We start from the raw sequence: 22939 nt of genomic DNA on the forward strand, positions 1-22939 counted from the left end.
GGGTTTCTGTGTGTAACACTTGTGCCCCTTCCATCACTTTCCTGGGGGAAGGAGTAACTCCTCTGGCCAGTGCATCTAGAAGGACCCGGGCAGAAACACCTCAAGTCTTGCATCATCCCTCCTATGGGACCAACCTGTTTGCAGAGAGCACACAATCTCTGAAACACCAAGCCCCACATTGATGGTGACTTTAAAAAATTTTTTCTAATTTGGGGTTCATGTTAATCAGTTATAGTGGGTTGAATGGTGACCCCTAAGAAGATATATCCATATCCTAATCCCTGGAACCTGTGAATGCTACCTTATTTGGAAAAATGGCCTTTGTTAAGTGTAATTAAGTTAACAATCTTGAGATGAAGAGACCACCCTGGATTATTTGGGTGAGCCCAAGTTCAATGATGAATGTCCTTAGAGAAAGGAAAAGGGAGATTTAAGACAGACAGAAGAAGATACAGACAAAAGAAAGAAAGCAATGTGGCCAGAAGAGGGTGGAGTGATGACACCCCAGCCAAGGCAAACTAAGGACCACCAGAAGCTAGGATGCAGAGGATATATTTTACTCTAGGGCTTCCAGAAAAAGTGCTGTCCTGCTGGCGTCTTGACTTCAGACTTCTGGCTTCCAGATTGTGAGAATAAATTTCTGTTGTTTTAAATCACCAAATTTGTGGTAATCTGTTAAAGTAGCCATAGGCTATAAATACAACAGTCCATGTGGCTCATAGATTTAAATATGATCTCAAATTTGTTTTTTGGTTTTTTTTTTTGCCAATAAAGGTGACACGTTTATCTGCACTACTCCCATATATACACTATAAATTTAGATCTATGTTATTCTACATTGTCTACCCATTTTCATCTATCCCTGCTTAACATTCTGATCTCAGAACCAATCCACTGGTATCTAAACTGCAACAAACAGCATTTTATTCTTTGGTTACTAAGCTGAAATTGTCAAATAATTGGGAATGAAGGTTGACCTTTGTCAAATATCTTTTTTGATATCAGGATGCTTGTATGTCCTCCCCACCCCCCCTTGTAACTAATATGCATTATATGCTAATTGCAGTGTGATCAGAGAGTGTGACTTGTGTCTTGTGGACTTTATGGAAATTTTTTTAATGAATGATTTTTGTAAATGCTCCATGGGCACTAGAAAAGATGTACTCTATTTATTGGACAATTTGTTTAGAGCTGCGAGGATCATAGGGTGTGGCGAGCTAGGATACTCCGGCTGCCCAGGCATAAACAGCACTCCTTTTGACTATCAGCATGTCCTGATTTAGATGATAAATTATGCTCACTCTACTCAGAGGTAGAAGAGCAAGTGGCTAAGAGCACGGCCTCTTAAACAGGCTGCTCAGGCATGTGCCTTATCACTCTGTGCCGTTTCCTCATCTGTAAGGAGACATAACAGCCCATGGTGAGTGCCCAGTAATGCTGACTGGTGATAATCTGTCACATCAACCTTATTCAGGTTCTCCCCTAAGTCAGATTTCTTTACCTGATTTAGATATTTATCTCATCCTTATTTATTTTTGTCTTATCTGTCAAGATGCATGTTAAAATCTCTTGCTTTCACTGTACTTTTATCTTTTCCTTGTATTTCTACTAACTTGGCTATAATAATTTTGAGTCAAATGGAGGTCATGACAATTAGATCTTCATTATAAAGTCCACCAGGTATTGGTATAAAATGCTCTTTCTATCCCTGTGGAGGGAAAAAAGGTGGCTTTCTGGAATGCTAGCAAGCTAGAGGCAGAGATGCTGGCAAGGACACCCAACTCTGGCTTTGCTTTCTCTACCCAGGTAAAGAGGTGTGTTACGGCTGAGTTTGGTCCATGTTCCTTTAAACTGAAGGACACAGACTGTTGAGCAACTTTCTCCATAATGGGGGTATGAACCCTGAATTTAATGGGTAGCAGAGTAATAACCCTGCACTCTGCAGAGACCAGTCAAGGGCTGGTCCTGATGGGGATTCTTAAGCTGAGGGAGTGAGTGGTCCTGTCACGTGCTGTCTGTGCCTGCCAGGAGAGGCCACTCTGCTTCCTGTGAGACCATGTGATCTTGGGGGATGAGTTGACTTTCTTGACACTGGCTCATTACTTAATGAGTTCTGTTCTGTAGCAGCACTCGCACACAAACAAATCCAATTAGGCCTTGAGGCTAGAGATAGTGGGCACTGGAAGTCAAACAGAGTAGTTCCATGCACACAGACCTACTGGATTTGACTCTTCCTTGTGTAGCCTGAGCAGACATTTGGTGCAGATGCTCAAACAACACGTCTGAAAAACTGATGATGGACACATCAGATAATGGTCCTGGGTGGATGATGGTCCATAGAAAATTGGGAAGTCCTAGGCTGGGAGAGGGAAATATGAGCTACTTCCTTACCTGAACTGCAAGAGAGAAAAAGTATTTTCATTTAAAGTTATTATATATAAGGGCTTGAGCATTCTTTTCTCTGTACCAAAATGAGGATGGCCCAATGGCCCTCTACCCATTTAAGAATGAGCTTCCACTTAAGAACAGTTTCTAAACAAGTACTCTCAACTTAAGGCAGTTTCATGGATAAGATGACTATGGAAACAAAGATCCCAAAGGCAGTATCCTAAGGAAATGTCTGTGTCTATCCCAAATATAAGGAGAGGTTGCCTTCCAGCCATTTACAGAAGAGGTTGCCACCTTGTATTTCCATCTTCACAAAGCCTTTCATGCTATGGGGCTTTCTCTGAATCCCTTTATTTTGAATATCACAGCACTATTTAGATAAGTTACATTAGCCTGAAATGACCTCAATAAATACAAGTTTTAGATGCCTATAGAGTTTATCTGACAGGTTGGTTAACTTTTTTTTAAAGAGCAAAACACAGATTTAGTAATTATCCTTGAGTGTGACTTCCAAATTGAAGTGTTGGATGTTATTATAAAACTCACCTTAAAAACAGCACAGTAAGTAGCTGTGTATTTAAGTTCACATATATGGGCTTATGGGACAAATGAAAATACAGAAGTATCAAGTATCCAAATGTGCAGCAAACATGCAATTGGGCCTCAAGATGAATTTCCGGTGAGAGCATCATCAAGGATTCAAAGATGGAAGTGAAAATAATGTGTCTTGGAAAACTGTCAGATGACTCAGAAAGTGGCTCTAGTGATGATAAAGACCCGATGGAATGATTGTATATGAAGAATTTGAATAAAATCTTCCCATAACATGTGAGAGTGGGGAAAAGCAATGCTTCTCAATTTTATATAATATGTGATTAAATGCATCATGTGTAATACATATTTTATATAATATGATTTAAAATAGGACTAAAATGATAAATTTAATATTCACAGTAGTTATTTATTGCATTAGGGTTGGCCTAAAAATGTTTCTTTGGGCTTTTCCATTATGAAGTTGAGAGTGGTTGTCACATATTCAGAGGCACCTTGTATTTGGTCATGTGAATGATTTATGGATGCCCGTCCACCCCACACCAATGTTGGAGTTAGCTCCTTGGCATTCCTCTCTTTTTATGTCCTAGGCTCCAGGTTCAACAAGCCCTGTGCCTGCTTGTGCCCTTTGTCCCTCTGGCCAAGAGGAAGGACATGACATCTATATCAGACTGAACTATACATACTGGTTATTTATTTGTGATTTTTAAGGCTCATTAGGAAGCAGCTTAGTTTTCATTCCTTGGCTTCTTGTTGACATTTTCTTAAAAGGATGTGGTGCCTTTCCATACACACATGATATTAAACAACATCTATAAAGCCAGAGCAGTGGCCATGGCAAGAAACATACGGAAGCTTGACTCTTCTCTGTTTGAGGCATATCCTAAATAATGAAAGAAATGATGAGAAACATTTCTTGATTGTCTGACTAATCAACGATTAGTCAACAACTAATGAGATATTTTGTCAATTCCTTGATTAAAACTATACAAGAGGTTTTTATCCTTGCAAAATCCTGTCCTAGCAAAGGCTAAAGCGCTATCTGTAGAAATTCATAAACCCTTTAAGCTTCCAATTCAATTTAACAAACATGTCTTCTGAAACTTAATGGAAAATACTGCTTCTTCAGAGGGCTGGATTCACTGTGCTGATGTGGGTTTAAAACACAAATCCTAGAGGAATTCCATACTGCACACAAACGCAATTTCACAAACATGCACTTGGGAGTCTGTTTGAAAGTCTGTTAATATTTTCAAGTGGGAAAATTATCCTACATTTTAACTCAATCAGTCCTTCAAAAGTTTATTTTAAACTATCTTCTCTATAAAAACACTACTTTGGCATTTTAGAACTGACTTATACACAGCTCATAGGAAGAAGCCAAGAAAAAGCTACACACGAATCCCACTTCTTGAAAGGGACATGTTAGTACTGAAAGCTGTTGTTTTCAAAGCAATTAGGCCAATTAAGCCTGACAGCAGGATTTCAAGAGGGATGCTGTGCAGGCCCCTATCCACAATGAGAACTGCACTGAAGCAAGGAACAGCTGATACATGCAAAGAGATGCAGTTCTCAAGGGGTATGTACAAGCCTCTTGCCCTTGGAAAGGACCTAGTGAGGAGGATGATAAGGATGAGAATAATGATAACGAGTTTGGATTTCTGTTTAGTCCTTTTCAAAATGAGGAAGGTGTATCAAGAAGCAGGTCCCACCACCCATCAGTGAAGAGATTTGGTATATGGAGAAAGTCTGTGACTGATGGATAAGAGGACGAGAAAACCGGCCCAAATTTCCTGTGAAAGTTACTATTCCAAAGGAAGATCCTCATGCCATCAAGTATGTAACTACAAACAGAGTTTAAGGCAAAATAGGTAATAAGGAGATGTGGGGCTCTTATTTTTAAATTGATAAAACGTAGTTGATTACATAAAGGCCCAAATTAACTATAATTGTGAATTAAGCTCACTTCATGCCTGAATCAGATAGAACAGATTATACAGAAATATATCCATACAATATTATGGTGAAGATATATTTACATGCTGATTGACAGTACTAGATTTAATTTGGAAAAACAATATTGGGTTAAAACCAAAAGAGGACAGATTTTTAAAAATATTCTCATGGGCCGGCCAAATGGCTCAGTTGGTTAACAGCTCGCTCAAGAGTGCAAACTCTGAGTAACAGCGGTTCGATGCCCAGCCCAAGCTGAGCTGCCAACAGGTGGCAGAATGGCTCACTTAAAAAAAAAATCTCAGTTAGAAATACACTTGCTTTAAAAACTCTCTAAACTCACCACGATCATGTTTTCAGCACCACTATTCATGCTTAAGTCTCTAGAAACAAAGACGGATGATATGCCTCGGTTGTGTATTTCTTTTCTTTGTTCTATTGCTTAACAAGAGTCAGGAGGAGACGCACTGCTTCTGGAAGGCAGGTCCCTTGGTTGATGAACACTAAAAATAATGCATGCCTGGTTGGATGTGACTTATGGATCTGTGGTGGCAGGAGTGAAGAGCAAAACCTCAGCTCCTCAGAAACACTGGCTTTTCTTCAAGGACAGCGCAGCCTGGCACATAATCATTCTTTGAAGCAATCTGCAGCAGTAGCCAGCTCATTACAAAAGCTGGTGCGCAAGCATTAGACACAGACGACTCTTATATCCAAAACACATGAGAAATTACATTATTAGCTCCTTTGTAAATAAATACTAAGATTGGTTGATCCTGGATAGAGGAGGGAATATGTACTACCAGTCTTTTACTTGAGGATAGAAGACTTCAAATTCAGCTACTTCAGAATCACCTGAGAAGCTTATTAGAAATATAGCTGCTGAGCTCCATCTCAAAACTTAGATCAAAATCTCTACATTTTCACAAAACTCCCTATCCTTCATATCCTGATGATTCTGTGTCCCACAAAACTTGACAACTGCTGCTCTTGAGGACTGTGCTGCAATGTCTTATGTTGCAAATCATTAATATTTCTGATGTCCATACTCACGTATAAACCTTCAGAACAAAATCCTTTTCTTCCTTTAGTTCTGTGAGCGACTGCAGGACATCCAGGATGCTTAGGACTGCACAGCCATATGGTCGCCGGTAGTGCAGGTGGGCAGGGCCTTTCTTTGAGTCATTCAAAAGCATCCGGCCTAGGGCATAGCAGGAAACACCAAGTCAGACTGAGACCTCCATGCTCCTCTTCAGCATCCGTGATCATCATCCAAGGATGGCAGATACAGGCACTTTAGACATGCTCCAAATTGGAAGACTAATTTAGGACTGAATGGAGCCATCCAAGGATGCAAGGATATTTATGTGGAGGAATGCCAAATAAGCCTTTGGCCAGGGCTCTTCCCCTGAATCACATTCCATCAATCATCCTTATTACCTACTTCAACACCAAAGGTCCATTTATTAATTAGATGAGAATAAAACAGGAATTCCATGAATTTCTTAGAAAAACCAGTGTGCTAACAGATTTAAACTTCACAGGCATATGAAGGATACAATGTTTAGTGTTTAGCCAGGTAAAAACTATGTATGCACAAATAAAGAGGACAATGTGTTATTCTTCAACCAAATTCTGCTGCCAAAGCAGCTCCTAAACCATTATGGGAACAAGAGCATCTGAGAAGGTGGGTGGGACCTTGCTTTTCCTGCTTACCAAGGCTGTGCCTACAGTGGCAAGAGGACTTCCATGCCAAACAGGAACCTCAACAAATGCTTTATTAAGTAAAGAAAAACAAAAAACAAAAGTATAGCAAAACAGCTTTGCTGGCAAAGGATTAAAACAAATTCTTTGATAAAATGTATAAGATTTACCAGAACTCAAACCTATGAAGTAAGAATTGGTTAGTCATAGCCCCCTAAACTATGTCATAAACTTGAAATAAGGCTAGGGAAACCCACCACTGAACACTAACAAAAATCACTTTTTTTCATCTTGGGTGAGGTAGAAGTGAGACACCATCCATCTATTGCAGTAAAAACAATAACTCTAATTTTGTAGAAAATAGCACAGATACACCAAACACAGCAAAGGCTATTGACCACTTGTTAAGTTAGCAACCATGGCCACCTGCTATCGATCTCTATGGCAGAGGTCTGGTACAGAGGCTGGGCACCATGATGAAGAGAAGGCCAAAAAGGTGACCACTGAAAATAAGGAGTTTGGGTCCAAAACCAAATAGGGAGTAGAAGATTTCAAGTGAAAAAATTTATTATGTGAAATTCAGCTGAGCTTAAGGGAAAGCTCCAATACAAGCTAGACTCTGATCCTGAGACTTGACATAACAGGTAAGAGCTGGGGAGAAGACAAAGCTCATACATAGCAGATACTTATCCCCAGTTGGGCTTGTCTTAGTCACGTGAATGGATAAGGTGAACAGTACCTATTCGTATCACATGGGCAACTATATACAAATCTCTCTTCATATCTTTGCTGCTCAGATCCTAAGAAAAGAGAAAAAAATAAGTTAATTAAGGCAATGAGTACAGACAAAATAATTAAGATTTTAACTTGAACCTCATAATGGTTTGCTTTTGTCACTTTTAGCATATGTTATAGGTGGGGGAGGGGGGCTCAAGCACACAGCAATTTAGTGTTTATAAGATTCCTGCAGTAAAAGTCTGGATATCTTATATGCCTTTGGAAGTTTATTTTATTGATAATACTTTTCCAGCTCTTATTTAGAACACCTAACAAAAACTTACAGGAGTTCTCATATTAGAAATCTTCATGATATTGCCTTATCCATGTTTATGGATCTAACATCACATGAGAACATTTTGTAACAAAAGAAATGTTCAATGCAGGAAAAAATGGGAAAACACGAAAAATCTCACTAATGGCTGAAATTCTAGAAGTTTGTTCTTTGCTAATTTTACCTTTATTCCACTGTCCACAGTGATCATTGCACACTAGATATGTTCCCTTGAAAAGAGATCAATTTGCTCTTAGTGAAACCTCAATAATTTGATCTCCCTTTCTACATTTAGATACATATCATGTGTACTTCAGTATAAAGCTGAAAATAATTTTATCTGGAAAATTTCAAGGGCTTCCTTAAGTAAACAAATCTGATCCAGAAACTTTTAAAACCAGAGTTATGAAAAGAGTTTTATACATTATTTATGTTTAGAACACATTTTGAAGTAAAATGTTTATTCATCAGTATGTATTTATACTTCATTTAATACATTGTACTTGATACAATAAAACTTCCTTTAATATATATTCTGTTTCAGACATTTCACCAGGTCATCAGTCAACTCACTGCTCACTCCTAGCTACTGTTGTGAATTAATGATGATGGATGGAATAATCTCTGTCCTTAATGGGACAGGTCCTATGATTTCCCTTTTGCTTCTAGGAAAAGGTCCCTTAGTTCTATTTCTTTTCAATCTTTCATCTTTTGATTGGTCCCAGATGCTTGCCTCTCCCTTCAATAAAGCAAGAAAAGGGACGAGTGGCAGTCATTCTGAATGAGCTTTGAGATCCAGCGTCCCCATGTTTGCTTTATTTTTATACTCTGTTGTAGGGTTAGGACTAGGATGAGGCAAGCAAAGTACCTAAAATGCAAAATTTAAGGTCTCACTCTCAGAACCCTCTGCTTTGCTTGCCTCACCCAGTCTCAGCTTTGCCCTGTAGAGTGGTCCTGAACCTATCAACGCCAAGGAGACATTACAAAGTTATGTGCGGTGGTAAAACTGTAACTTTTAGAGGGTAGATAATTATAATATTTCACTAAATTCTTGATGGAATAATGAAAAGAGCTTACAATGATATAGGTAACAAGTTAATTTAACATAAATTGGTATCTCTGGAATCACAAAGATATTTTTACATGAAAGTTGTCTTTTGATATTAAAAAGGGTGTTTCAAACTCCATTTCACTAATTCCTTTAATTTAGAAATGGAATTTAAAATTATATCCTCAAAATAGCACTGCATTTTGACACTTATTGAGATGGCTACTAAATAACAAATAGATAAATAATAAAATAACAAATAATAAAAAATTTTGTGTGCTTTTTGGGACTGAAGCATGCCTATTATTGAAGGATATAGAAATGTCTGACACATTTCAAAGTGAAATGGTTCCTTCTGCATAGCTCGGATTATGTTAATCTAAACTATCAAATAATCACTATAATTATCAATCCCAATGTACCGTATTCCCCATGTATAAGACGCACCCTTTTTCGAAAAATTTGGGGTCTAAAAACTGGGTGCGTTTTACACAGTGGTTGTAGATTTTTTAACTTGCATTTCTTGCTTGTTTTTGCGCTCATTGTTGTAGATTTTTTTACAACGCACCCAGTTTTTAGACCCCAAATTTTTCGAAAAAGGGTGCGTCTTATACATGGGGAAATATGGTACCTAGAGAATTCAAGACAGTTACCAAGGATGACCAAACACTAATCAGATGGGTTGTACACAAGAACATAGGACCTCTATGCTTGGCTCCGTCTGAGTGAATAAAAGGAAGAAGATTTAAATATAATTTATGCTATTTTCCAGGTGGCTGGGTAGGGGTTCTTCCTGATCTTGTTGTACATGGTGTCAGAACTCTCTGTGGTATTTATTTGAGGTCAATAAACATAAGATGATAATGATCAGTGCAAGAGAATACAATATATTAAGTAAAATGAATATTTGTGAGTCCCACAAAATTTCAATGTCAAATTTTAATGTAAATTTATCTTATTAAATATAAGTTATTAAACTTACACTCTTCAAAACTAAGTACCAAGTGTGGCTATCCATATTAAAATACAAGACCTGTAAAACAAGATGGGAAGATGGATGACTCACCCACCATTTATCTGATGAGCAAGGTTTGAATTAAGATTTACTCACTGGACCATACCCTCCCATCCTACATAATTAGAAGCTGGTTCCCAACTACACTGTGAATAGAGAGGGCAGTGACTCAGGGCTCTTAGGCTCAGTCACTAATGTTCCATTTGAAACAGGGAAAAGTCCCTGTGCTCGGACTGCCTTTTTCTGTAGAGACAATGGAATTTACAAATATAAAACAAAGCCAATTTATTCATACTGTACAGCAGACAAGGAGGCAATATTTTAATATGTGATGTTATTATACTAATAATCAGATTCATTCTTTTTTTTCTTTTTTAAAAAAATTGTTTTGTCTTTTTTATTTTTATTCTATTTTTTTTTCTTTCTTTTTGTGAGGTTCATTCTTAATTCTAAGAAATCACTACCTAAAATTCTATTTTGAAATGTGGAAGAGTGTAAATAAATGTAGAAAATATAATGCCAACTAATGCAGGGAAAAATAGGACAAGTTCATTCTCTGAGTTGGTCACTCAAATATAATAAAAAGGAACATATATTCATTCATTTACATAATAAATCATTATTGCGGCCTTAGTATTTGCCAGGCACTATGTGCAAGACACTGGATACCTACCTAGTAATGAGGAAATGCATAGACATGCTGTCACATGCTCATACATACAGCCATTGCTGATCATGAAAGTCAGCAAAATCCTCACTGTATTAGACATTCACATAAATATGAAACACCTCCTCCTTGGATAAAATTCTTTCTGCATAGGAAGCTCTAAAATCTAACAAGGTCAGAAAAAAACCAGGCTTTCCAGAGAACAGGATTGTACCATGGGTAATGTGACTGACCACTGTGGCTCTGACGTCTGCTTGAGTAACCCTGCAAAACTGCTCCGTTTGTATGGTCCCCTTTTTTCTGATGTGAAGGTAAGCTAACAGGTTGACATGGACCACAGCTGTGGCTACATTCTGTTGCACTTAACTCTGAAACTTTGTAGCATATATGCCAATTTGGAAAACACCTTTAGTCCACAGGAGGAACTCAAGTGTTAGATAATGAGAAAGCTGTTTCCCCCAAAATTACTACTTAATAGAGCTTAAAGTAAAACACAAAAATCCTGGCTGAGACAATCTTGTTCAGAAATCTTGTGTGTTTTGTAAAAATTCCTCAAATCACTTTTGGGATCTCTGTAGAGAAATCGAGGGCTGTACTGCAAAAGGAAGATAGAAGAGGTTATTTTTAGCAGCCTTGTGCCTTCCGGTTGTGGCAGCAGAAGAGCACATCATGAGTGTTTCGTGCATCTCTGATTTACAAAGTTGGAGCTACAGCTTAGGCCTCTGGGCCCATGTAGATAATTAAAATGCTGTGAAATGAAAATTTTGATTTACCATAATCACATTCAAATATCATCATAATTAAGTTCGATTTTTTCAAGAGACAAGGACTGCACTCATCATATTCAAGGATAGCACAGGCCCACAGCTCTGTTTCCACAGTGCCAAAGAGCAAGGAATCGACAATTTCTTTTGCTGTTTTAACCAAATAATATCAGGGAGCCAGGATCTAGAAAAACCGCCTAAGGCTACGGAGACATTCGAGACAAGGGTGCCTCAGCTCTTTCTAATTCTGTTTCAGAAAGGCGGCCCCAGAGCACCACCACAGTGACCAGGCCGTCTCACGTCAGAAGCTCTCCGCCCAGTGCTCTAACCTAAGTCCCATCAACTGCAATTTGGACCCTTCCCCTTGTTTCTTTCCTATTGAAGAGAAAGTGTTGATCTTCACAGACAAAACCATCCCAACTGCCTTAACCATCTTCAGGGGTCTGCATCTCCTGCTCTCTCCTCCTACATTATCTCCTAAGCTTTGAATGCTGAGATCAAAGGTGGAGAAAATATTATTTTAGCTTAGCTAGATTTATAAATCTCCTGTACGTCTGGAGCACTTTCAACAAAAGCTATCCCTGTGAAAGCGGTTTCTGATTCAGCAGGAACACTATCAGAGATTTGAAAGAAAAAGTTGCTGTAAATGAAAAAAAAAGTACAGTAAAACAAATTCAATTTTATCTTTCAGAGTAAGTCACATATCATAGCACAAATCCCATTTGTGTCTAAGAGGTGCACTGCAAGCTCTGAGGCACCTGTCACCCATCAAGTACCACACAAGGGCAGTGGCACTGAGACCACATGCCTCCCCGCACTCAATGGGTTTTGATGGATCCAAGATCAGTAAAGCAGACCCAAAAATCCACGATAGTTAAAGCTAGTTTAAAACTGTGACACAGTCTTGTTTTCTTTTCCAGCACAGAAATTAACTAAAATAAAGCTGAGCAGTTAGTTAAGTGGGTAACAAAAACCCGACCTTAGTAAACCAGAATCAACTTGAAGAATACACAGGAAATGTTTTATTATGAGGCTTAGTTAGCACTTTCCAATAAGCAGATTATCAAGCCTTCTCTGAGATGATGAGTCCACAATCTCAGAGACCATGAATACCAGCATGGTTATTCAGAAAAAATCAAAACCACAGATCAGAGCAGGAAAAGGCCCTCAGTTTGGTATCTGAAAGAGCAAGACTATTTAATTTATCTCTCTTTATATCCATTCACTTAAAAAACTGCAAAGCTGTACATTTGATGGATACCTTTAGAAAAACTATACTTACACATGAGAGAAATTCCCAATGGCCTTGATAATAAGAGTAAAAAAAGACCCTTCTCAGATTTTAAGTGTCCGTTATATTAAATAGCTTCTAAAATCCACATCAGTAAAAGGTACTTGATTATATTCCTTTAATAAAAATTCAATTAAAAACTAATTTCAGTTTTCTTGAAATATTTCATTAAAACCTAATGGAAACACAAATCAAGTCCTACTCTACCCAGTGTGTGGGGAAATAAGAATAAACGCTTGTTTCTACGGTGACAATATCCACACAGCAGGCCCCTGGTTAGAGTCAACAGCAGAGAAGGGAAAGAGAATTTGCACATACTGTAAAAAGGGCACACATTCGTTCTATCTTCTCTGGGTTCCTTGGCCCACCATTCTTGTTCAGTCTCACCAGAAACCGCTCACTGAAATGTAGGAGAGAGACAGAGAAATGTAAGGGCCACATGCTCCCAGAACAAATAAAAAGGGCATTTACAGAGAAGCCCTCACAGTGACAGGCAAGGTCAAAAATACAAGTCTAGTGGTAAGATGCTCTTTTTCTTGCCAAACAACATGCAACGAACACTACAAACTGCCTGTTAGGTGCTGCTGTTTACTTGCTGTTTGTTGCTCTTATCTCCCTAAAGCTGTGTGCTCCCTAAAGGCAGCAATGAAGATTGTGTCTTATATTTTTCCCAAATATCCCCAAAGCTCCAGGCATAATTCTAAGCCCATAATAAACATATACATTCTTTGATGTGAATATTCAGATCATAAAAATATTCATATTAGATCCAAAATAATCTACATTATCCAATTTACATCTTCCATATAATTCTTGGGAATCATTTTATGGTTAAGAGAAAAATGTCACAGGGACATAAAAAAATTTGGGTGAAAAGTCAGAGCAATAATGTATTATAACTAAAGCTACAACCAGAATTTCATAGGGCTATTAAAATCTTTTATCCCCCAAACAATATAGGTTAATTCTTGAGAAATGTCTTCTGGCTCTCTCATTTCCTTACTGCCCCAGCCTGGGATCTCATTCCCATCTCTTCATCCCAAGGTTCCCTACTAATTATAACAAAAATACTGAGTCATGGAAAAGACAAAGTACGTGATTCTAAAAGTAACTGTGATTCTCTTATGCCCACAGTCATGTATGTACTTACTACACATGTGTAGTATCAATAAGAGGGCCAATATTAAAATATTGTAGAATTGTAAGATAGAATATCAACTGCACAGGTAGCTCAGTTTATGTATTCAATTGTTCATTTAGTCAACAAACAGTTATAAAGTTCTGTGTGCTAAACATGGAAATAGAAATGTAAACACAGTATATACAAGGTACTTTTCTCTATGGAGCTTGTGGTTCTGGTAGACAGTTAAATACTCAGAAATGCAGCTCAGAAAAGATTTGGGCCAGATAGTAACTTGAGATTTTTCAGCCAGGGGATTAGATGGGAATGAGGAGGGAATGTGCATAGAACAAGAAGAAAAAGGGCTTTGGTCAGAATCCCAAGGGACACATTGGTATTTAAGAAATAAGCAAAAGAAGAACTAGCAAAGTAGACACATCGGGACAAATAGAAAAACAGAAGAAAAATAAGGAGGATGGTGTAATGCTGTATTAGTCAAGGGAAGAAAGAGGAGGGAGGGGTCAATGAGACACAAGGCTACTGAGAATCATATGAGACGAGACAAAAAGTGTCCACTGGATGTCAAACAGAGGTTACTGGTGATTCTGACAGGAGCTGTTCTAGTGAAATGGTAGGGAAAGAGGCCAGAGGCCAGTGTGAGGAATAAAAAGTGAGGAGGAAGAACTGGTGTCTAGACCACTCTTTAAAGAATGGCTGTGACCAGGTGGGGGTTATGAACTTGTAGTTGAATGGGCATGTTGGGTTGAGGTCTTTGTTAAAAGATGAGATAACCCAAATGTATATACTCAATTGATTACCAATAAAGGTATCAAAATTCAATAAGGGAGCATAGTAGTTTCAATAAATGGTACTGAACAACCCATATAAAATAATGAACCTTGATCCTTGCCTACAAAAAATTAACTTGACTGGATGATAGACCTAAACATAAAAGCTAAAACTATAAAACTGTGTTTTTATAAAACTTATAAAACTTTAAGAGAAAAATAAAGACAAGTACCTTTGTATATTTTGTTCACATTTGTATTTCCATATTTAATACAGAAAACCCTTTGCGATCTTGAATTGTTAAGCAAATATCATAAATCAGGACAAAGTAATAAACTAGACTTAATAAAAATTAAAAGCATCTTCTCTTTGAAAGACATTGCTAAGAAAATGAAAGATAAGTATAGACTGAAAGAAAATATTTATAAACACTCATCTAAGAAAGGACTGAATTGAGATGAGCATATAAAGATCTCTCTGAACTCAATAAGAAGTTAAAAGAACAGACAAAAGATCTGAACAGACCCTTCATATCAAGGAATATACAAGGATGGCAAATAAGCTCAAGAAAACACCATTAGTCATTAGAGAAATGTAAATTAAAAGCTCCCTGAGATACCACTACACACCTACTGAAATGGCTGAAATTAAAGATTAAATATACCAATGGTTGGTGTGAATGAGAGCAACTAGAACTCTCATGAACTGCTAAGGGGAATACAAAATAGTATAGCCACTTTGGAAAATGGCCTGACAGTTTCTTATACAGTTAAACATATGCTGGACTAAATGATCCAACAATTCTACTCTTAGGCATTTACTCAGGAGAAATGAAAACACATGTCCACACAAAGACCTGTATGTGAATGTTTATAGAAGCTTTATTCATAATAGCCAGAAACTGTAAAGAAGATGTAAATGTATGAGTGAAAACTATAAAACTCTCAGAAGAAAATATTAATATAAATCTTCATGACCTTGAATTATGCAGTGGCTTCTTAGGACACTAAAAGCATAAGTAATGAAAGAAAAAATAGATGACTTGGACTTCATCAAAATTCAAAACTTTTGTGCTTCAAAGGGCACCATCAAGAAAGGGAAAGAAAATCTACAGAAATGGGAGAATATATTTGCAAATAATATATCCGATAAGGGACTTGTATCTCGACTATATAAAGAACTCTTACAACACAATAATAAAGAATACACATTACTAGAAATTTCTCCAAGGAAGATAAACAAATGGTCAATAACGACTTGAAAAGATGTTCAGCATCATTAGTCATTAGGGAAATGCACATCAAAACCACACTGAGTGTGCTACTTTACTTCTACCAGAATGGTTTTAATAATAATAAAAAAAGACAGATAGTAAGTGCTGACAAGGAGATGAAGAAAATGGATTCATTATTTACTGCTGGTGGGAATGTAAACTGGTATAGCCACTTTGGAAAACAGTCTGGCAGTTCCTCAAAAGGTTAAGCACAGCTTAACATATGATCCAGCAATTCTTGTAAGTATATATACAAGAGAAATGAAACTACATGGCCACACAAAACCTTTATGTGAATGTTCATTGCAGCATTACTGATAATAGCAAAAGGTGAAAACAACCAAAATATCCATCAGCAAATTAATGGATAATCTCAAGATCCATCCATGTTGTTGCAAATAGCAGTATTTCATCATGCTAAGCAAAATAAGTCAGACAGAAAAAGTCAAGAACCATTTGACCTCACTCATGTGAGATATATAACTAAAAGCAACAAACGAGCAAGATAAACAAAGAAACAAAAACACATAGACACAGGCAACAGTTTAGTGGTTACCAGAGGGTGAGGGGGGAGGGAGGGTGGTAGAAGAGGGAAAAGGGGGTTAAGTATATGGTTATGGAGGGAGAAATGACTCTGGGTGGTGAACACACAATGCAATTTATAGATGATGTATTCTGAATGTACACTTGAAACCTATATAATTTTACTAACCAATATCACCCCAATAAATGTAATAAGAATTTTTTTTCAATAAAAAACAAATTAATCGATAAATAAAAAGTGGTATGTATATCTATACAATGGAATATTATTAAGCCATAAAAAGAACGATATACTCATACATGCTACAATGTAGATGAACCTCAAAACATTATGCCGCGTGATAGAAGCCAGTCACGAAAGACCACATTTTGTAAAATCCCATTTCTATGAAATGTCCAGAATAGGCAAATCTATAGAAACAGAAAATAGATTAGTGGTTGCCTAAGGCTGGGGGTTTGGGAAGAAATGGGTACTTCTAAAGGATATGCAATTTCTTTTGGGAATGATGAAAATGTTCTAAAATTGACTGTGGTAATGGTAGCACACCAATATACTAAAAGTCACTGGATTGTACCTTTTGAATGGATGAATTCCATGGTATGTGAATTATATCTAACAAAGCTGTTGCAAAAAACAAGCAACTAACCTTTTCAGGGCTTAATCTTGCTCTTAGATAAAACAAAAGTCAGCTCTCCCAAGATATGCAAGGCTTTGTGTGGGCTATTTGGCATATCTTCACAGCTCCATCTCACGTGAGCCTTTCTTGTTTACTACTCTCCACACACACTAGTCTCCTAAACACAAGTTTCTTGAACAAGTCAAGCTCATTATTGTCTTAGGACCTTTGCACATGCTGTTACCTCTGTCTGGAATATTGTTGTTTCAGCTCAAGTGGTTCAGCTAATATGCCAGTTTCCCAGAGAAGCCAACTCTGATGATATTAGCAAAAGCAATACTTCTTCTTTCCCCGGGAGCCTGTCTGCTTTACAGCACTGGGCACAAGGTTATTATTTTCATTCTTTATTTGTTTATTATCTTTCTCTTACATGAGAGGATGCATTCCCAAAGGACAAGGACCTTTGTTCACTGCTGTATTTCTAGTACTTCCAAGAGCCTAGGTGCTCAATAAATGTTGAATGAAAGAAAGTGGAAATTCCCTGAAGAGCTGCTGTGTAGTATGTGGAAGCTTGCTCACAAAGGTCACCAGAAACTGGAGGGGCAGCGTCACCACACTATGTGGAAACACTGGTTAGCCAAGAGGGAGCAAACAAGATAGTCGGCACAAACCCACCTTCTAACTTGGTGGCCAAGGACTGAGACGCATCAAGTATATTGTGGCAGAGGGACGCTCCCAGCTGCTCAGTAAAACCCATGTTCTCTGTTTCTTCTTGGGCAGCCAGACAGACTACACTTCTCAGCCTCCCTTGCGGTTGAGTGTGGCCTTGTGACCGAGTTCTAGACATTACAATGTTGATGATGGAGGTGATGTGCACCACTTCCAGGCTCAGCCCTAAACCTCTTCCGCGTGTGCGTGCCTGGGTGCTCCTTCCCCTTCAGGTGCTTGAAGTGGAGATGACCCGCAGGGCAACCTGGGGGCCACGCACTGGCCATGGCTGAGTTACCAAGTGGTCTGAGTCCCTGAATGATTGTGTGGATGAGAACCACCTACTTACTGCAAATACACCCACCCAGTGCTGTTCTACAAGCAACAAATACACTCCTGTTGTGTTTGAGCCATTACACATTTTCTATTTGTTACAGCAGTTGATCTATCCTAACTAACATGTACACATGCATATAACAACCACCCAATTAGCTGTTAACTTGGTATGTGAGTATAAAACACTTTTAGGATGCACATGTCTTTTCAAGAAAATTTATGACAACTGTTCTCTCCATCACACTACCACTGTCAGTGACTCTCTCAAGGGTAGCCATCCACCAGGCAGGCTGCCGTTTGGAGCTGCCAGGCACCCACAGGCAGGGGTGCTATTTGGCTACACGAAGTCTGGTCGAAAGACAAAAGAGTTAAGAAAGCAAATTTCTGGGGGGACAGAGTTGCTGGCCCTATCAGAACCTAAGCACTTCTCTTTTTCCTCAGTAGTGAAATGAGGTCCCTCAGGCAGTTCTCACAGGGCCCACCTGAGCGTCACACTTCCATGCTTCTTGTTTCACCTCACAATTTGGGAGACATTCAAAATAACCGTTTTTCCATTTCAAAGGGTTCTAGGAATACATGTAATTATTTCCTGTTTTGCTAGCTTCCCCAATATATATGATAAATAAATTATGCTTTCTGTTAATGGCCAAATATTTGAGGGCCAATGTCTATCCAATGTTTCCTGATTGGGCAACAGCTATTCTGCAAAAGAAGCGTTGGGAAATGCTCATTAGAGTCAATAGAATTGTAATAGATAAATATGGTATCAGGGGTGGGAGGGCAGTGGATGAGGGGAGGGGGGTTGTTTGTGAGGGGTGAAAAGGATAACTATTGCATTGTTCTGTACACCTGAAACTAATAATAAAAAAATAATAATAACAATTAAAAAGTCCCCATTACAGGTTGAAATGAAACCATTCCAAATATATTTGGGTTAAATAAAATATCTTTTTAAAATAAAACAAACAAACAAACAAAAACATAAGACAGGCTGCTACCCCCTAGGACTTCTCAGAAGCCTGAAATGATGTTATATGTTTTAAGTACCTATGGGACAAGTGGTATTTGACCCCACAACTTGCTTTGCATAAGGTAATGGAGTCTGTATGAACAGTTTGATAAATGCTGATTGAATCTATTTGCCAACCAGAGCTACAACTACTACTTCCCAAAGGTGTGAAAAAAAACTGTGGCCAAGAGAGTAACATTTATTCATGAGATTTTACAAACATCCACACTTGTATATGAGAGCAACAGGTCAGTTTTTCCCTTAGATAATCTGGATGAGAAAAATGCTAACTCTTTCAAGAGAAAAAAGAGATGATGTTGAATTCTTACTCTTCAATAGCAATGTTTAAGAGAACTGCTCTTTTAGTTGTCTTTATGAAGAGCTATGAATGAACACTATATGAAGTTACATTAATTTCATATTATTGAGCAAATTCTTACAAATGAATTCCATAATTTGAATCTGTGACAAGTCTAATAATGTCTTAATTTTAAGATCACTTGCTTTTATGAGAGTTCTAATTTATATACTTCATCACTTCATTGCTGGGAATTCATGCATCCCTACAGTGAAAGTTAGGTGACCTCCAATGAGGTGCCAGCCTGTCAGGCATGGAGGCAGAGACAGTCTCTGATCCTTAGGAAGGGTATTTCCTGAAGACTCTGTTTTAGAAATATAAGCACGCTCTTTAAATAAATTCAGAGGAACTCTCTCAACTGTTTCAATTTAACCTCATGTTTCTCATTTGGTCCTCTGTGGAGATTGATGCCAACTACTTAGTTCTCTCTCAAGATAAGCTTCCAGGTGCTTAACAACAGGCAAGTAGCCCCAAGGCCATACTACACGGTACAACCAGCAGATTAGGAAATGGCTAATATTTCCTCATAGATTCATTTTCCAATTTAGATCATTTGGCTTTATTTCTCAAGTTCTTCAAGTTTTCCCACTTCATTCTAAAGCAGGAAGAGCAGAAATGCATAAAGGGGTTTCATAAAGGCCAATCAGTGCTGTGGCTTTCAAGTTTATTTTTAGTATCAGCTTTCCCCTTCTTTTCAACAAAACCTTACACTGTTCACCAACATATGAAAAATTTAAAAACAGGGCTACTTTGGTTGAATCAGAGGTGGGAGGGGGCAGGGGTAGGAATCCTCCCTACCTGGCCTCTCTCCTAACCACCAACCCTGAGACACTTTGGGGCTCCAAAGAACACTTCTATAACCACTAGTACAATTCAGGGATTCTTTCCAACCCCCTTCCTTCCTTTTTATTCTTTCAACAAGCATTCATGAACTTCTACTGTGTTCCAGAAACTGAGCAAGGTGCTGGGAATATAGAAATGAAACAGTCCCTATCCTCAAGGTTCTGAGTCTATTGGGAGAGAAATACACATAAACCAAAAATTGCAGCACAATGTGAAAATGCTGTAATTGCATAGAAAGGGGTTGACAAGCTCTACTGGGATGTGGGTAGGCTGCCTAAAGGAAATATTGGAACAGGTTCCTGCAGTATTGCTAGGCTTTCGGCATTTGGTAAGGGGTAGTCAGAGATGACGAGAAGGGGATTCAGGGGAGAGTGCCCCAAATGCAGACTCTAATGTAAGAGGAAAGCTCAGAGCATGAGTGAAGAGGGCACTGGAAACCTGGGGAGCAGTCAAAGGTGCCGTGCAACTCACAGTGGACAAACCCCCAGTGTGGACTTATGTGTATGTGAGGTTCTCTAAACTCGGCTATCATCGGGAGTACCTGGCAGCTTATTAAAAATGCAGATTCCTGGGCCCTTCCCAGATCTTCTTCATCAGAATCTCTAGAGGAGAGGATCTTGGAGGAAGTCCAAGAATCTGTATTTTTAAAAAGGTTTCAGTTGGTTGTTAGGATTAACAAGTTTGGAAAACCGCATTATTGGCCTTAGGGAGGGAGGCCCTGATCAACTATGAGAAGCAGTGTTCACTTGTAAGTCTTGAGAAGGATCACGGGCTCCAGTGCAGAAGGCAGCTGTTAACATAGAAAATACTCCAAAGACAACTGGGTAGCTGCGGCAAGCTACGCTGCAGTTTGGGAGCTGAAGAGAGGCAAATGGATGGGAAGTATTTAGGAGACAGAGTTGACCAAATTTAGAAGTTGATCGGATGTGGTAGGGTCAACCAGAGAAGACACAAAGGAGGCAGACATAAAGATCCGACGTGCAGGTTGACTTTGAGGTCTCTGTGTTATATGCAGGTGAACAGGAAACAGGCAGCTGAAAGCCCGTGTCTGGCGCCCAGGGAAAAGGTCTGGGTGAGAGATACAGCTCTTGTCCTCATCAGCATGCCATAGCAACAGCAACGGCAGGCACTTAATGGTGTCTTCTGTGTGCCAGGCATTGTTTAAAGTGTTTCTTTGCTTGCTTAATTGCATTTAATCTTCATAATAGGTTTTGCATCTCTGAAGAAACTGAGAATCAGAGGGGCAAAGTTCCTGGCTCAAGATCAGAAAGTAGAGAGAAAGTAGTAAAGTTGGAATTCTAATATGAATCTTTTTGACCTCCAAGCCTACGCTTTATCTGTATTTCATCTTTTGAAATGAGCATTGAAAAAAAAGTGTGGTAGAAAGAAGAAGGGTTCCATGGGCAAATATATCTGGGAAATGCTGCGAACTACATCTTGCCCTAGATGGTGACTGTCTGCATCACACAGGCTTCCAGAGGTGCTGCATGAAGGAGCCCAGCTAGCCCAGGATCCCTAGTACCCACATGGGGCTCCCCAACACTTCTGATTAGAAAGTCTATGCCAAGCCCCCATTCCAGCTCTGCTGGTGGCATCTAGTCTGTTTAAAGTTCATGGTATTTCTACCCAGGAGACAGAGATGATGGGGAAATGCTTTGCCTGATTTCTAACAAGCAGAGACTCTTGAATGACAATCCCCCAAAACAGGTTCCTTTCATTTTCTCCAAAGCAAGAGAGACAAATAAGTAAATCTGTTATCGCATATTCTCAAATTGTTGTAACAGCATTTTTATAATTATACACCCCCTATAGGATCTTTAGAAATCATGCATGTCTCACAAAAATGAACTAACCAGTAACTTAATGATCAGTTAGGTGGGGAGCTATAGTTGTTTGTACTCTAATGACTTACGCTCTCAGCCCAGGATCAGGCTCCCAGTTCTAACATTAAAAAGCATGTGGATAAATAAATATAGGTACAGTAAAGGTGACTTTCTTTCTTACAAGAGAAACCTTCCTTTCTGTAGATGGGAGCCCACAAGCTTCCACCTGGCTGTTCAGACCCTCCACATTGGTCCTCTCCCGGCCTTCACAGTTCCCCTCTTCCCTCTACATACCTTGTTTCAGGCCAGATGGGCCTGCTTGCCTTTCCCTAAAAGTACTGCTCTTTGCCAACTGCATCCTGCCTCCCCACTTTGAGGCCCAGCTCAAACATGCGCTGTCATGGCTTCTGTGATCCCGCCAATCAGAAGAGACCTGCTCCTCCTCTGACATCTAACCAGTATGACAGTGACACAGCCAGGCTAGCATTAGAGCTGGTTGTGTACATATGTGACACCTTCTATATGCAGAACAGAACATAGTATGCATGAGACTGTTGTCCTTAGCAAGGCCTGTGTGCAAGGCTGGCCTTTGGCTGGCACCTGGGAATTGGCTCCCAGTGTTCCCAACAGCTAAGGGTGGGCTCACTGTGCCAAGACTGTGTGAACAACCTGCTTCCCTTCTGGGAATTCAGAGAGTGCATCCCTGACAGCTCCCAAGAAACCATAGGTTCTGGGTCTCTAACAGGCTCCCTGGGGCAGAAACACTGCACATGTGTTGCTGCGTTTTCACTGCTGGACAAGTGTGCTCTGTGTGGCCTCTCATGTGAGGAAGAGCCTGAGCGTGGATTCCTCCAGACTGTCCTCCCTTATGATCCAGCTGTATGGCCTTACTCGATCGCTGTAATACATCTCAGCTACGAGTCCTTCTAGTGAATGACCACTAGGGGATGTCCTGGAGATCTCCAACACAACCTTTAAGTCTCGAGTCCTTGTCTGTAAAGCAGCAGAAGCTGTATCTCCTACATCTTTGCAACCGTCACAGAATCAAGCACAGAGGCTTACAGTTTATAGAGACATGCTAAATAAAAAT

The 22939-nt window shown here is 39.0% G+C and overlaps 1 protein-coding gene across 7 annotated transcripts in view; it reads right to left on the reverse strand.

The window, feature by feature from the left end:
* Positions 1-22939, reverse strand: part of DOCK3 (dedicator of cytokinesis 3) — a 313071-nt gene that overhangs the window by 105700 nt on the left and 184432 nt on the right. For all 7 annotated transcript variants that reach the window (XM_019631262.1, XM_019631254.1, XM_019631269.1 and 4 more), the window contains 3 exons: positions 12749-12830; positions 7334-7394; positions 5944-6091 (listed from right to left, as the gene is read on the reverse strand). In XM_019631262.1, the coding sequence (XP_019486807.1) occupies positions 5944-6091; positions 7334-7394; positions 12749-12830 (291 nt within the window). The remainder of the gene's footprint in view (positions 1-5943; positions 6092-7333; positions 7395-12748; positions 12831-22939) is intronic.

Source organism: Hipposideros armiger, unplaced genomic scaffold (assembly GCF_001890085.2).
Source record: "Hipposideros armiger isolate ML-2016 unplaced genomic scaffold, ASM189008v1 scaffold_18, whole genome shotgun sequence".
NCBI classification, from domain to species: domain Eukaryota; kingdom Metazoa; phylum Chordata; class Mammalia; order Chiroptera; family Hipposideridae; genus Hipposideros; species Hipposideros armiger.